The sequence below is a fragment of the Onychostruthus taczanowskii genome, unplaced genomic scaffold (genome assembly GCF_017590055.1).
Source record: "Onychostruthus taczanowskii isolate IOZ18803 unplaced genomic scaffold, ASM1759005v1 scaffold31, whole genome shotgun sequence".
Taxonomy (NCBI): Eukaryota; Metazoa; Chordata; class Aves; order Passeriformes; family Passeridae; genus Onychostruthus; species Onychostruthus taczanowskii.
Window position 1 is genome coordinate 8,045,433 of NW_024500461.1, and position 18,013 is coordinate 8,063,445.

Genomic DNA, 18,013 nt, shown 5'->3' on the forward strand with positions numbered 1-18,013 from the left:
AGGATCAAAGTGACCAATAGATGGGATCAAAAGAGAATGCTCTATAAACTTCTATTGCCTTAACACTGCGCCATATACCATTAAATGATGCAAGCACCTTCCTGATTTTGTATAAGCATCTTCCAGCCTATTATGTGCCCCCATACAGGGTATTCCAAAGCTTTATATTCTGTTTACTGTTCACAGAAATTCGGGCACACAGAATTGTTTGAATTCTGAGAATTGTGAGAATGTCACATTAATTTCTACATATTCAACATGCTTATTCTCAATTTTCAATTTTATATCATCAACCTAATTCACTAATGTTTTATGTCTACAGAAGCTCCCATGATGGATTCTTAAAAGGAAATGTATCCTCTCCACCCCAACACAGGAAGGGATTTTGGGATTTGCACTAGATCTGGGAAGGTTGTGAACAGAATGGTGGCAAAATTAATAGCTTCAGAGATCCAATTTAGGCACTGAAAGTTCTAGAATTATTTCTAGCATGATTCACAGATCCTATCCTTAGTGATAACGTGTACTGCATTCATTTTATATGAGACCTCCTTATAAAGCATACTAACACTAAGCAGATACAATTGACTGAATGCCACAGCAGCAAAAATGATGACACAAGAGCTTCATTGTGATTATCTTAGAATATTTAAGGGTTCAGAGGTATGTGGGAAACTGGTAAGAAAAGGTTGTGAAAAGCAGAGAGTAGTAATGGGACTATAGCTGTGATGGTCTGAACTAGGTATCTCTGACTTTCTATTTATATACTGCTCTGAATATACACAGGGCCAGACTGTGTACTGCTCCTGATCTTCTGTGGATGTGTGAAAGCCTGCCACAAGACCTTACACCAGCTAGCAAGACAGCTGTCCAAAAACACCAGACAGAAACTCTCCCTGCACTCCATGGTAAGGACTGAAGAGATAAACCAATCCTCTCTTTTTCTGGCATGTTACATCTTACACATCTGAAGAAAAGAGGCAAAGAAGTAACAGTTAAAATTATTTTGCATAAATTTGCACTGTTAAGTAAAAGTAAAAAATAATAAAAACAACAATTTTTTCTAATATCTCCATGCTTTTGTAATAACAACTTATCCAATGGGATTCAAGTCAAATTTATCATTGGCATAACAAACAGTGGACAACAGTCCCTCCTCTATATTTCCCAGAGCAGGTTGTGCCCAGCTGAGACAGACTTCTTTGATGCACCTTCATCAGAAAAACTTTTGAGTCTGTGCCACAATTTAGCCCATAAAGTTGTCTGAATGCAAAATGTTCAACTTAAAATTAGGAGTTACATATTATTCTATCACTAAACATGATATTTTTCCTGAGCAGAGATTGACTTCACATCTGAGGAAGCCACAGAGAATGAGTTATTTCATCTACAGGCAGGAATAATTTTGCTTCTGGCATATACTTCAAAGCAATTTTTAGAATCTGAAACAGAAATAAGCGATGTGCTGTGCTAAAATGTCCCAAATTGACTGCTAGCCTTAGAAAAACAGGAAGCATGCAGATTTAAATGCCTTTTTAGAGCACAGAATAATCCCAAGTCTTGTCAGTTAAGTGCACCAGTCCAATTCAGATCTGTTTTAAATCACTGTTAAGTTCTATCCTGCACATGTTCTACTTTAGAATTACAGACTTAGTCCAGAATGATATCCCACTGGTTTTGAACTAATGTATTTGCCTCCAGTGTTTTTAGAAAGAAAAAGCTGTTCAACGCCAGTAATTTTTAATGTGTTGGAGTCTGATTCCACCTGAAATCTGCGATACTAAGTAAGAAAATTTCCACTGTTACCAATAAGCTTTGGATCAGGCCCATAGAGAATTTTAACTAATAATCATCATTTTAAACACATTTTCCTACCGAATTGCATATACTGTCAGTATCAAACATGCCATGACACCTTCTATAGATAGCTATATAGGTATAGTTACATATACTTATAAGTGTAGGTATCTTGCAGAACATTTTGTTTTACAAAATACATTCGTGCATTTTGGTCTAAACAGTGACTTCAAAGAATAATACAGCACATGTAATTACAGCATGTAATTAAAACTCCTTTATAAACAGTCTAACTTATTTTTCAGGTTATGAATGAATGAGTGATAGCATACAGAACAATTTGCTATATCCATTAAAAAACAGGTACTTGAAAGACGAATTTTAAAATATAGATGAGAATTAGCAATCAAACTGCTGACTGCTTGTTCTCTTCCTCTTCTCTCTCCCAATTTTGACCTATCTATTCATATTTTCTGGTTCTCTTTCTCACAGTTCTGACATTTCTAAATCAGAATACAAAATTTCTCACCAGATTTAGCATAATCATATTATGCTAAATTTCTCATCAGATTTAGCATAATCATATTATAGACATTTATTTAAGAGAAAAACTGGACCTACTGCCATATCTTCAGTTTATTTTTAGTTCTCAAGATTCCAGGAGATGAGGGGTATAAGGACTGCTAAGAATTACATTTCTTTTACAAGACAAATCATTTGCTTAGAAACGTTTTTCTTTTCTTTTGTATCATCACTGCCATTATCCTTGGTTTATCAGATTGAGGACTAAGACAACTGAAAGCTGCGCAACACAGTTAACATATTTTTACTATTTTGTATTTTTTCCTAATACTACTTTAATGACAGTATTTAGTAAACAATTCTTTAAGCTTAATTTGCTTACAGATATAATCTAATTCTGTTGTCTATGGTGCTCAGGCAGAATTTAACTATGCAGAGTGAGTGGTGGGTTTTTTATTGTTCAACACTGTTGTAACTCAGTATCAATATCTGATATGATATTGGGTTTGGAAGTGCGAATGGCCTTACTGGTTGTGACGCAGAAGAATGAAACAGGAGGAGAGCTCATATCCAGTAACCAAGCTTGGTTTCCAAGTGCTGAGAAGAGTGCAAAGAGCTCCCATAAAAAGAAATAAAGCTCTCACAAGGAAAACACAATATGACATCTAATTACAATGAGAAGTTTAGAACTTATTCAAGGCATAATAATCTATGATCATTTAAATCCCAAAAGGTGAAGAAAGGCAACAACTATATGACACTTTCTAAAGTGTCAGATTATTGTGCAGATTATTTACGAAGCTGATGTAAAGTATTTAAGGCAACTCAATATTATCCTTGGAGTAATAAGAGGCAGAGTAGTTTAGACCAAAATATATGACAGTATTAATCTCAAACAGTGCAATTTAAAAATCTAAAATATTGAAATATGCATTAAGAGTGTTTATTTCATCAAGATTCCAGGTAAACACCATCATGAGATATTCTTTCTTCGATGTTGTGTGTACCTCATTTTGTGATAGCGGTTTGCTTTCACTGACTGAGAAAAAATGTTTCCCCATGGCTACTGTTGCTATAGGTGATGTTTCAATTGCTGCTTTACTGTGGAAGAATTTTCTTGAGAGAAGGAATATATCAGTTCAGAATTTTCTGAAATCCTAAAATTACCATGTGTGATTATTTCCTGAAATAATCATTAAGACACATTATGGCACTTGATTGGAATTTGAAATAGGTGTGTTCTAAAATTTTTCTACAAAATTAAATGAGTCAGTACCTCAGTACTGCTCACCTTATCTTTAGTTGAGATTAGCGTTGTTTCCATTTCCCCATCATTTTCAACGTGTAGCTTCATAATAAAAGACAACACATCACTCAGGCGTCTTGTAGTATCTTATCAAGTCTTTTCTCTTAGCATTCCTACATGGATGATAATCAACAGTGCTCCATCTCTACTGCACTGTAGATAAATTCAGCATTTGCCATAGAGTGAAAGCATAAAGATACAGCAGATGGGAGCTGGCTGCTTGTTAAACCACCAAAGAGCAGCTGCCTAAATTCTCTCAGAAACTCTTAAGTGATACACTGTCCAAGGAGAACTTTCCCTAACAACATGTAGACACCCCATGTTGGCAGATATGGGCTGTCAGTTCCACTGACATTACATCCCTGAGGGGTTTTCTGCCTATACTAGAGTATGGCATTTTCATATTTTACAATATGAAAAAGAAAATGGTGATGAGCATTTATTATTCTGTGGTCATGATATAAAACTAACTCCTAAGCCACAAGAAAAAAAAAAATGGGGGAGAATAGTTCATGCAGTACATGCTGCTCTGAGAAATGATGTCTGTTTTTAGCTTTGTGAAAAATGTCTGGTAATACAGGGAAAAAAAGTCTTCCCTGTTCCCTGAAGCTGTATTTTCAGCACTGGTTTTCTTTTATGGTTGTTACTCAATGTTTTTTTTTCTTTTTCAGTGTCTCATTTGTCTTGCATATGAAGATGACATAGAACACCTTTCCAGAGGAGGAGGGAGGGGAGGGCAATTCTGAGTATCATCTCACTTTATCTGAGGGATATGAACTAGCTAGCAAGTAGGTAGGGGTTATTCTAATTGCTTGGATAGACAGCAAGTGATTCAAATAATTGAATATTTATGGTTTTAACATCTAACTCCTGGAATTGTTCCCAGAAAAGAAGAGCAAAACAGTAAGCTTGGTTATACAAAACCTGTATCTCATAGTTAGGCTTTCTGATGGTAAAAGGGACAATTACAGCTTTTTCTACAGTTGAAATATTCAGAATCTCTCATTTCTCATTGTTTTCATTCATCTAATTTTTTCATGGTTAATAGGAGCTCATTTGTACTGAATGCTTACAGGTGCACCTTCATTAGTGTTTTAGTTCGGCTGGGAAATCTCTCCACAGTTCCTATTTATGGTGGTTTTGTTCACATCCTGGAGCAATCTTGAAGTGCAATCTTGAGGTTCCTTCCTTCTGGGTAAAATTAAGTGAGAATGTGGGCTCAAATGTGATCACTATACCTCTGTTTACTTTTACATGACTTACGTGATCTGCTCTTCCATCATTTTTAAGGTGCCACTAGACTTTCAAAGCCAATATTTTAAGATCCAACAAGGATCTATACGATACACAGGATTCCTTTGAAGGATGTCTGGTTTTTACTTTTGTGTTAATAATAGCAACATTAAACTGCCTCTTAGAAGACTGCTGTGTAGGCAAAAGTTGGTTTTTTTCTACATTCAACACATTTATCAGAAACAAAAGTCCCCAGTGACAACCTTATGGTCCTACTCTGGGAAATACCAAATTAGAAATAAAAAAATAAATTAACTTCTAATAATTTGTTACTGAATTCTTTCTACTAAATATCGAATTCGACTGTAGTATTTGCTTACAGTATTCCATGGAATCCAGTGATGGAGTCCACTAAAACAGAATTCCATGGAATCCATTAAAACTGAATAAACCTACGCCTACCTTTCTCCTGATTAAAATTCATGTAAGCTAAGCATAGCAGCATCACAGAGTCACTGAATACACTGGGTTGGAAGGGACCCACAAGGGTCATCGAGTCCAACTGGTGGCCCTGCACAGCACCATCCCCAGGGGCCACACCCTGTGACTGAGGGCATTGTCCAGACGCTCCCAGACCTCTGTCAGGCTGGTGCTGTGACCACTGCCCTGGGGAGCCTTTTCAGTGCCCAAACACCCTCTGGGAGAAGAACCTTTTTCTAATACCCAACCTAAACCTTCCTTGACCCAAATTAAGGCCATTCCCTCAGGTCCTGTCACTGGTCACCACAGAGAAGTAATATGACAGCTCTCAAGCATGTCTACATATATATATATGTGTGTCCGTGCGTGTGTGTGTGCATGCGTATCTGATATCTTGATACTGTGGTAAATTAAACGATGCTCAGGGAGCATTATATTTGAAGAAAGACTTAAATTTAAAAATGCAAGCATAATGGGCCCAAGAGATGTATTTAAACTAAACCAGATTTTTAAAGTTGTACTAAAATGGTACGGTGAAATTATTTTTGCATGTCTTTGTGTTTTCACATATAGATTGAGGTTTTGCATGGAGATTTTTCTTTCTTGACAAGCAAACATCTTGCAAACAATTGCACAAGGACATACTCCTCTCTACAGATACATAGAGCCTGACTTGCGCCAGAAACACATATCCCATTATCAAAGCTACAATCTACATGATTCTTTAAAAAGCGACTGCAGATAATATTACATTGATTATCAGAAGCGTGACACAAACTCCTTGGTGTGTGTTGCCTCTACTGTTGACAGAATGGATTCTGGGAGGAAGAATTATAAAGAATCTTGCCATTCTATGAGATATGTCTGGAGGCACCAATTTACATATTAAGAAAGTGTATATAATGCCACTACAGAGTAAGTATTCAACACTTTCACCCTTGTAAATACATAAAGAATAAATAGTTGCTAATGAGATCTACAAAACACCAACAAAAGTGAAAATATGACTTCCCTTCTAAATGATTTAACAAAGGTCTTTCTTTGATATAAGAAAAATATGCATAACTAGAAAAAAAAAAAAAGCCAAGAGATTAGCTCAGTTGGCCAGAGCATGCTGCTAACACCACCAAGGTTGTGGCTTCAATCCCTGTATGAGCCATGCACTTAAGAGATGGACTTTATGATTTTTTAAGTCCCTTCCTTATATTCCAGCTCACAATATTCTGTGAATAGGAAATTATTCTACGTCTCAGGAACTGAGAATCTTAGTTTTATGAACAGTGCTCTTGAAATGCAGAAAATTGGCATCAGATGGTGTCACAATTTGCTGAGTACGAGTGACACAAATGAAAACTCTAGAACGTAAACACTTTTTAGCCTTCTGAGTTTTGAAATTATTATTGAAACAAAAGATGGAACTCCCTCATGGTGACTAGGTACTTAGTTAAGTCTGAAACTCCTTGCAAAATTCCTTGTGGGAACAAAATCTGCATAGGGTTTGCAGGGAGAATGGATCCATTCCTAGAACATACATCCAGTAAGGTTACATAATACACAGGAAACATCCAGGAGGTGCTTGGGCTCAGGAGGACCTTGGGCTGCAAATACTCAAAGACTGTAACACTCTGGAGAGGTGTCACTATGCCACTGTTTTGCAATTACACATTTCCCAAAGGCATTCATAATCAGTCAAATAGGGCACAGGGTAGATAAAACTTTACTCTTACTCAGACCAACCACATTATTTTCTGTCCTTCTGTTTTCACTAAACTTATGAGAACTTATTCATTTGGGTATCTGATGATTCTAACATATTATCAGAATACAACTGCCTATCTTCCCCAGACATAGCCATGTGCATTTTTCTTCTTCAAATGAGTAAGTCCAAGCCCCCAGTGAACCCTCTGCATAGCTCTAAGAAGATAATTAATATCTCACTATGTAAAATTTAGAAATGTAAAAAAATTCCTTTCTATTTATTCAACTTTACCATTAGAGCCACATTACAATTATAAATACGAATTGAAAAGTCATATACATAACTTGTATGATCAAGAGCTAAATTAGGTGTAACATGCAGTGTTTCTGTGGATTTTCAAAGAAATTTTGAGAGTTTCAATTTTATTATATACTGAATTTGTACAATCAATCATTTCTACCAAAAGGTAGAAATGCTCCTGAAAACAAGGAGTATTTAATTTTTTTTTTAAACCTGACATTATTTTTAAAATTTCTAATTACAAATCAAACTAGCCACCATATAAAAGTTATTCAATATAGCAAGAACCACCTGAAAATATTTAATCTTGTTTTACAGTAAGATCTACTCAGTCATTCTGAAACCATTCATGGAATTGTCTCAGATTAATTGACCAAATCCTGGTGAAAAAAGGGTTTTCAAGGCTGGACTCAAAATTCTGGAACTCATAGCATCATATCCATTTTAGGAAAAATGACAGTGGCTATTCCAGAATGAGGGAGACTGGTGTTCAGTTTTCATCTTTCACTAAAAGGCATCAAAGTTTAATTTTCTACAAGAACCCTGTCATCAGCAATGTACTCTGATATTTGTCATGTTTAAATTGTTCAGGTAGAACTGTTTATAAAATGCATAATTAATTAACTAATGAAGAAAACTGACTCTACCCTAGGTTTTGGATATCCACCAAAGGTAAAGAAGGCTTGTTTTCCCACCCCCATTTTTTTATACAGCTTGGAAGGACATAAAGAGACAGGATTGTTACATCAAATGATACTAACATTACAATGGGACAGCAAGGAACAGAAACAAATGAAGAAATCTAGTGAGTTGTATGCAAGAAAGAGAAACAAGAATTGTCTTTAATTTCAGAATGGCTTTAGGATAAAACATAATTTTTTTTTTTGTAACTGACAGGTATGTTATACAGAGAGCATTTTGTTTTTCTTAAAACTGGACATCACTAATTATACCCAGAGGACTAAAATTTCTTAAAAAAAACAGGCAGATTTTTGCTATTTCCTTCAGTTCTAATCATCTCACATATGGCTTGGAAATACAGCTGGTGAGTAGAAAGCTTTCTAAAAGATACAAAGGAGAAGAAGCAGAAAAGGAATTAAATATGAATAAGAGGACATGACACAGGAAAAGAAAAATAGATTGAAATGTAAGGTAGAATACGCTAAATAATGTTACAATCAGTTAAGTGCATTCACAGAGTAAAAGAAAACTGTACCACAAACAATATTGTGAGGAATTGAAGACTGAGACATTCTAGTGCTCTTTGCTTATTGCCTTCATCTCACAATGGCAATTATTCTGACTGATGAAGTGAAGAAGTTTTCAAGAGCATCCCTCCACAGCTTGGTCAATCTTATTTACAAATCATCCAATGAAAAGATAAGAGAACAATAGAAGGCATGGTGACAACCTAAAGACTAAAACAATCTGTCTCTGCAAATGGTCCTAATACCAGTTAAAGAGTTAATTTGCTTCTGGCTCAGTAAAAAAAAAAACAAACAAAAAAACAAACAAACAAACAAAAAAAACAGCAAAGGAAGGAGCTGACTAAGATGACAATCAGACAGATACGAGTATTGTCTATAGTTACTCTGCTTCTAGAGATGGCTAAGTGTAAATGACACATTACAGAAAATATTTTTTCTTTTGACTTTACATGTCAGGATAGTTATTACATCTAGAAAAAGCTATGTTAAATGTAGATAAATAACTTTTTTAATTATATTGCTTCTAACAACTCCACTCATAACCTCAAAAGAAGGTTCTTCAAAAGAAGGTCTTAGACAGTCCTTATTGACTTAATATAGTAGTATCTGTTGCTCCTTCAGGGAATCATTTTATGCTGTGATGAAGTCTCTCAAGGAAGGGAATGCATGCAACTAAATGAAGTGTAAAAGATTTTAATAGTTGCAGATAGACATGTGTACAAACACACATACATTGCAGTAAGCTTTACATTATGCTTACTTGAGAGGCAAAAAAGGATTCAGAGAATCAGTGAACTCCTGGACCTGATAGCAGTGCAACACACAGTGCTCCTAAGGATCCTGAGGGAAATTTTCCCCACTTTAGGACAGCCTCTAAAATTTTCATCTCCAGCATCATCACAGCTTTGTTCTATTTCCTACCCTCCTCCTTGCCAAACTGAGGCTTAAGAATAGAGGCTTTCAAAATTAGTAAAAATACCTTAAGTATTACAACAGATTTTTTCCCCTTACTGTATTGTCAACAATAGCTAACTGGCTTTATCCAGAGTAAGCAAATAATGTGAGTGAAAAGAGCAAATCCTGTGAAGAATAGCCATTTGAATAAAAGATAGGCAAGCACATGGCTCAACACATGCCTTTCCACATGTGGTCAGATGGTTCAGAATTTGATTTGAAAAGAGATAAGCTGTTCATGTCACTCCTTGTTTGATTAACACATCCAGTGCTATATCTGACAACAGAGATTCAAGACCCATCTGCAGTTTTATTCCCTCAATATGCTTGCACCAAATTGTTTTATTTTCATATTACTTTACCATTTTTTAGCAATCAGAATGTCCACATAGTGAGTGACATATGAAACAATATGTTTGGAGAGCAGGTTCACGTGAACAACTAAGTGGGTTTAGCCTGGATAATTCCTTTAAGCCTGAGAAAAGACTGAATGACAACACTGCAGAGGCATTACTGAAGGGCTGTCATGAACTTTAAGCTGGAATAATATAGTTAATTCCAAGGAGATTACCTTTAAGTTCAGGTGGCATGAGATTCAGGGGCATATTGTATCTAATGTTTCATGAAGGCACTAGCACAAACCAATTTCTTGGAAAAAGGTATACTGTTTTTGACTGGAACAACAGGAATTGGTTTCATCCACCGGTTTTCAGGTATTGCCTCAGAAGATCTTTCTCTCACTAGATTTTTGGATGTGTTGACATATTTGTAACACTGAGATATAATTACAATGAACTGCATGAAACACATTTCTTTGAAATTGGACTGTGCAAAGACAATAACAGTTAACAAAGAGAAGTTTATAATATTAATCAACCCTACATTTCTCTGTCCCTGTGCGACAAACTATGTCTTGCCTTGGATAACTTTGCAAAGGCTGAAATTAGAAGCAGCAAAAAGAAGGGCAACATAAGGAGACCTCAACATGCTACATCTGCTGGACAAGTTAATTAGAAAAAAAAATAAACTGTATGAGACAGTACAGAGCATGATCCCAGTAGCAGTTCCTGGAATAGCTCTACTATGTCTTACTAATTGCATTCAGGTGAACATAGCAATAAATTACAGGGAAAACCAGATAATCTTCACAGATGAAAAGGTTCAAATTAACCTGTTTTGAAGAATGCCTTGGCAGAATTTGTTGCATTGTAATCAAGAAGATGATGAAGAAAATTGAAAACCAGAGAAAAGAGGGCTTGAATTTGACCTTCAAAGCCATTTCATCTGGAAAAGAGTTTTCAATCAATGACAAGTTGGTACAGACTGGCATTACCTCACTGGATATACAGGCATCTGGACAAAGGAGATTGGAATGCTTTACCTACCAAAATTTGTTGATTATTCTGATTTCATTACAAGCTAATATTTTCCCCTTTTTCTGTCACTTGAAAATCACGTGTTCTTTTGCTAATTAGTGAGGTTTTGTTAACAAAGACAGTGTACCATGAACTTGCATACAGCACACCCAAAAAAGTGCTCTGGCAATAAAAGTTACTTTCTTCTTCTTTGTATTCCTTTCATTTTGTATTTCACTTCTAGTCATTCCAAAATCTTTTATAATTGAAGAAACAAGGCTTGAAGAGTCTACATAGACATCAGAGTTTGATATTTTCATATCAGCTCTTAATACATGAGATACTTGAATGAGAAAGTAATGTTGACAAATACATGACCTACTTCAAAGAGCAGCTTTGCTATTGTCACATAAATAAACATTCCTGCACCAGAATAAATTCTGACTGCATAAAGGAATGCAACATAGCCAAGAATTTTAGGCCTGATTTCTGAAAAATGTTTCTATTTCTAATGGGCTGTATTTCCTGATTCTCTCAAAAGAAAAGGAAAAAACTACAAGTTTTGAGCTTTTAGGGCTACTTTTCCTTCTGAAATAGGGCTTATGAGACAGAACAATTTCATGAGATATGTACTGTAAAGAAAAATCTTAAGACACTTATAGAAGGAATCAAAGGTGTGACTCAAATATAATTTTTTCAAAAGTAAAAGAAAAAAAATTATAGTCCACACATTAAAGATTAAATTTTTCATTCCAGCCTGTTTTAAGGAAAAATGTAGCCTTCAGATGTATTAAATGTCTCTCACAGTCAGAGAACATGGCATTTAAAAGCAGTAACAGCTACTTTAAGGTCCAGCGGAAACAGCCTTTCTGACTAAGAGATAAACTCAGTAAATACTCCTCACTACCACAACAAGATGAGACAAAAACTGTATCCTCGTTTACAATGAATGGCATACTGAACTTATTGAAAATGTACAGATTTTCACGAGCTGAAAATAAAGATTGCAATGTGATTACCTTCAGACATCTGCTGGTATTTTTGCTGCATACATGAAGTATGCAGCAAAAATACCAGTACAAACCTATTTTGTGAGCTGGAACAGAACAAGAACCTCTGCAGAAGTGTCCTTTTAATTTCATGGCCCAGTTATACTCGGGACAAGAAGACATAATGAATTTATACGGGTTAGAGAAAGATCCATTGTTTGGACTGATCAAGTAAAAACAAAAAAGAAAATCATCCAGACTGACAGTTTCAGCTGGAAGTGTTGATTGCGCCAAGCCAATGTTACCAAAAGGCCACAATTTTGTTGCCTTCAATCTTTAAGATTCACAGTTCCAAGAGAATTTGAGGGATATAGAAAACAAGGCAGAGAGATCTCTTAGGCAGGCATTTCCCTGAAAGCCCAGGCTGCCCTCTCCTGGAGTGAATTATCTTGCACATCTGTGGTCTTAGTTCATGGTCAAAGCAACATAAGGAACATCTCACAAACAACAATCACGTGATTATCAGGTATTTAATTTTTCATGTGTGTTATCTTACAGAACACCTACTAAACATGTATTTAGATGATGAAGAAAATCACATGCATCTTGCTGGGACAGAGATGCCTACAGAAATGACTCCCTATGCAATAAAGTGGTCTCACTTTTAGTACCGTAACTTATTATACTACTATGTGTAGTAGCTGACATTACTGGGATGCACTGGCTTCCAATTTGAGGTGAAATGCAATGCCATGAAAGCATGACCATTCACTTGGAATTCAAGAATGCTTCTCTGATGTCAATGATCTAGCACCAGACAAAGCCCTGAAAAGAGGTCATGCCAATGCTGCATTCACACAGTCTGCCCTACACGCACTGGAGTGAGAGAAATGCTGCCAGCTTGTTGCAGGTCATTCCCACCAGTTAAAGTTCAAAACAAAGGACAGAACCTTTATATTTACATCAGGCAACCTGATTTTAAGATATCTGTTGCCATCCATGCATACAACATACCTGGTCTGTTTACTTTACAAGGCTACCTGATGCCAAAGCTGAAGCACATATTTACCATTGTATTTGGCCTGTTCTCCGGATAATTAATCTGAGATGTTGACATATACTGTCACTCAGATAATATGTCTCAGATATTAAATATACCCGTGAAAGAGTTCAGTGTTTTTCTATTTGATAAAAATACACTTAAAAATCGGGACCCCTGTTTCAAATCTTGTGATGTAGGGAATTAGCAAACACCAAGAGCACAACTGTGATCCCCAAACATAAAAAGGAACCATGAAAAACAGGTTGATTATTCTTTGGTAGCAGGCTACCAAAGGTAGTCTAGACTACCTGAGGTAAAGGTAAAATTATGAATATTTTAGAATAATTATTTTGTTGTATTCATGTCTCACTTTTATCTGAATTATAATGAATCTTTGCAAATATTGTGAAGAAAACATAAAAAGCACTAAGAATAGGGAAATACTTATGCCTTATTTAGATGGAAGTTTCTGATTTAGAAATCCTGTAAAAAGTATTTAAATCATTTCACTCAAATGCACACAAATCTTCAATTAAACTAACCATTATTTTAAGATGCAGACTTTCCATGAACTTACAGAAGGTTATATTTAGGTCATATGATGACTTGTATTTGTTGTCACTGTAGATCTTGAAAAGAAACAAGGGACCTTTCAGTGAAACAACAGCTAGCTAAAGCAGAGAAAAGCTGTAGCAGAACACAGAACACTATTTCTGCTGCTCCTTGCTGACCATTATTTTAGATAGAAGACAAGCCTTAAAGACTTTTCCAAGAGAGACAATTTTGGTCTGTTCCTTCCAGATTTTGTTATTCTCTTTCCACATTAGTACTCCTTGTCTTTTGCAGAGTTACCATGCATCATCTGTCAGTAAAGAGTCAAAGTGAACTAAAAGATCAAAACAAAATGTAGGTTTTTTCACTCAGGGTAATATTGTGTCTAATATGTGATCCTGTATAGTACTTAAATAATTCTAGGATACCAGCTGAAAATGGAGGGTGGAATTTTAATTTTCCTGTAAATATTTCATTTACTAATGGTAAATTAAGGGTTACTGATGGTAAAATGCACTATTGAAAACCTTGTCTAAGATGCCCTCAACTTCAGTCATTTTGCCTGTCATTTTTTCTTAGCTTTCTGTGCAGAGATAAAAGGAAATTCAGCTTTCACTCAATCCATAAATCAAATCTTCCACAAATTAGAAGCATAAAATTCTAGGAAGCATGACCTTATAGTCCCAATCTCAGATAAAATTAAATGCAATAATTAGAAGTTACTGAGTGTAGGCCATTGTAGATGTAACCAAAGAAGATATGATCCAAGGGAATCCAGATACTATGAAGAACTTTAACAAAATTGTGCAACAGCAGAAATCTGGAGAAGTTAATTATCTAATGTCAGTGAATGTTGTCTCTGTTTTCTTATCTTTGGTTTTAAACATCAAGAAATATTTAGTATCGTTCAACTACCCAGAATAAAATTGTGATTCCTGAGAAGAATTTACCATAGAAATAAAACAGTAACAGAAAACAACCAAAACATTAAAGAATCAAATGACCCCCGACCTAGGAATAAAAGATACCATTCAAATTGCTTCCAGTTAAGTTTGAAAATATTTTCTAGATCTTTGATATAAGCACATTCTTTTAGTTTAAAAGATTACACATATTATCTCTGTTTATATTATAATCCAAAAAACCAATATGAATAATCTCTGATCATTTTAGCTGTCTCTTCATCAAAGAATATAGGATTTTTCACTCTTATTTCACAAGAATTCCCTAAACTTATAGTTTCCTATTGATCTAGCTATGATTTTTTTTTTAACTCTACCAACTAGGAATGAAGAGGATTCATCTAATTTTGAGACCAGTGCCACAAAAACCAATTCACAAGTTCGCAGTGAATTTCAAAATTTTTATTATTTTTATTTTACAGTAACCTACTCCTATTTATATTTAAAATAAAATACCCTTTTAAACTTGATCTGCAGATCCATAAACTAGCTATCAGACATCTGTTTCATAACATCATAACTACACCCTTCAGCCACAAATTTAGTCTAAATAAAGCAACTTTTATATGGAATTTGAAAGGCCAAAGGTAAATGCTTGGTTTACTGAAAATTTCCCATTCTTGAAGCTTTCATCTGCAAAAAAGGAAATACTTTAATCCTTTTTAAAGCATTTTCATTATGTGAATCTCTGTTTACAGATAAAACCTTCCCCGTTCCATCACTCCACTCAACACTTATCATCAGAGGAAATACATTGAAGTTTTACTTTAATGAATCCCATCACTATTGAAGAAACAATCACAGATTTCTTAGAAATCTTCCCTTCCTCATCTTTACTGGTGATTACATAATCTTTTCTAATTACATTTTTTCAACTTAAAATTCTTATTGGAGTATATTGACCACACAATACTGAAAGTAGATGTATGAGTCATCATCATTTCAAAAACTACAATACCTAATTTCTAGGAATGTCTGGAAATTAAAGGTTTTTTATTCAAAATAGAATATTCAGGAAAGAGGTATGTCTTATAATACTGGTCATAAAATAGCAGAACTCTTTCTAGAGTAGTAAGAAAAAAAATCAGGAATAATTTTTTGTATTTATGATAAATGTATTTTACTACCAAAGACAACAGCAATTCCAACTTAAACCCAAAGACATAAAGTTTTATAAAGCTTTGTTGACAGATAAAGTGAGCTTTTTTTGCTATACCTGTAAGTTCTTTCTCTTCAAGATTGTATTCCAGAGATCCAAAGGAATAATTAGCTGGACTGATTGCAGGAGTAGAAATAAAACTTGCACAACCAATGGATGGGTTGATTTCAAAATAATTGTGGCTATGATTCATTCGGTGAAATTCCAGAGAAGATACTATGGATGTACGTTGCTTTGGCTAAAACAAAAACAGAAGTTTGACATGAAAAATACAGACTTTTTATATAGTTTTAATTACTTGACATTTAATAAACCTTTGTCTGCTTTTACTGCTTTTATTTGGCTCAAAGGTTATAGCAGTAAAAGTCATTTCATATGATGTAGAGATAATTTCTTTCTAAAATCTGGATTAATCTTTATTAGAAAAAATGCATGTCTTCATTCTAATCAATTTAATTCAACATAAAATAGTCCTTTACAGCCTTGCATATAATAATTTCAATCATCTTTTGATAAGAAAGGGAGCTCTCCACCAGCTGCATTTCTGGGTACATCTTGCAAAACAAATAGACCGCTGATGCCTGTATAATGAAGTTTACTAAATAATACCAAGTGCCCATCACTCGAAAGCCACCCTCTGCTGTTTATTCCATTTATGTATATGCCTCAAATATTCAAAGACTGAAATGTCTGGAAGTTTAAGGGAAAAGTGTCAGCTTGAAAAACATACATGAAAATCAAACCTTCTGCATGAGTTTTCATGGAACAGTTAAACAACTTGGTACTACTTTATTTCAAATATTTACTTTCAAAGGAAACCCCTGAGCAGACCCCATTTAATGGTTGTGCTTTGGATTGCAGAGCAGTTTTAAAGCATGAGAAACTAATTTCTTTTGGGTGGATCTACATCATCAGGTGTAGAAATTAAATCTACATGTGTTCATCAGGTCAGCAACAACTTTTTCACTACATGGACTTGTTCCCGTTGCAGTGCACTATGTACTAGTACAGTGGTCAATATCACAGTTTTTAAGCCACAGACCAGTGCTGGTTTGCTGTGCCATGCTAAATAGTCTGTTGCAGCACTCATTTGGTTCCACACCCACAATACCCTAATCTCTCAATGCTCCTTGCTGCTTCAAGATCATTGACCTGAAACATTAAATGTCTCCAAAACAGAGGCTGCCTGTATATTTATTTCACAACAGAGAAAAAGATCTCAGGAAATTCTGCCTTGGATAACCAAACCTGGACAAAAATAAGAAAAAGAGAGTAAAAGATGCTTAATCTCTTCTTGTTCTAGCATGTCAGGCTTAATATGTCAGAGTATTTGTAACGGTAAAAAATTTGTTCCTTATTAGTGTCAAGACCTAATTATTACCTCTGGGAGCATAAGATCCTCCTTGGACCACAAAGGCATTCACCATCCTTTACCTGTTAAATCTATCACTCTATTCCAGTGGAGTGATTTTCAAATTTGTTTTTGGTCAATTTAATTTTTAGGTTACAAGTCCTGCAATGCCTGTGTTATAAATACTGAATGAGGCTGTTTTCACTAAAAATTCACACTTCATATTGGAATGTCAGACAGAAAAATTTAATAGAATTAGGTTTGTATAATGTTGATTATTTCTTCAAGTTGTGTTAGGCATCATGTGCATTAACTGTGTCATGTTAAAACTGAGAAAAAAGGGAAATTTTGGTAATCATCTGGAACCCATCTATGGTCTACTGAGCTGACTTACTTTCGTTAATAATTAAAACCAGTTTCTGCTTTGAAAGCCTCACTCCTAGGTCTAGTAATTTCATGGGAGAGTTAAATGAACAGGGACAGACTTCAACATCAAACAGTGGGGTTGGAAGTCATTGTTTGGGATCTGAGCCAAAATAACTCTCACATCAGACCAAAAACATTCATCTGTATTAATTAAATCTAAATGGCACACTTTTGTTAGACAACAGATTGATGAATGACCTAATTATTTCTAAAAATGAAAATGATCTCTGGCCATTTAGAAGTACGTTTCTGGCCCTTTCCCAAGCAATGGTGGCTTTGCAGATTTGCAGGACTTGAACTCCTGTTTTGAAAAGGGGACACTTCTCTTAACATGAGGTCTGGCATCTCCGGTTATTTTTAAGCCTAGACAGTTCCTGCCTAAATAGGCAGCTGGAATGGTCCATCTTTGTCTCCCAAAGCATCTGCAAAGACAACTGCCCTGGCGTTTGTGTAGTCAGCCCTGCAGCCACTGTTTTGTCTTTGTGCTCCTTTCTTAGAGGCAGAATAGCACTATCTAATACACCATTTGGCCTTTCACTACCTTATTTTGGACTTTGGCATTATTATTGCTGATTCTGAGAAACATATATCAGTTTAATGTCTTTCCAATCTAAGGCTTCTGCAGAGAACTTCTCTCGGCCTCTAGTACCACACAGCATCATACTGCTGCAATATATT

General features: G+C 35.2%; 1 protein-coding gene across 1 annotated transcript in view; it reads right to left on the minus strand.

Annotated features, from left to right (window-relative positions):
* ANKS1B (ankyrin repeat and sterile alpha motif domain containing 1B) overlaps positions 1-18,013 on the minus strand; it is a 406,509-nt gene that overhangs the window by 237,481 nt on the left and 151,015 nt on the right. Inside the window, exon 12 of the mRNA XM_041409745.1 lies at positions 15,616-15,796. Within this exon, the coding sequence (XP_041265679.1) occupies positions 15,616-15,796 (181 nt within the window). The remainder of the gene's footprint in view (positions 1-15,615; positions 15,797-18,013) is intronic.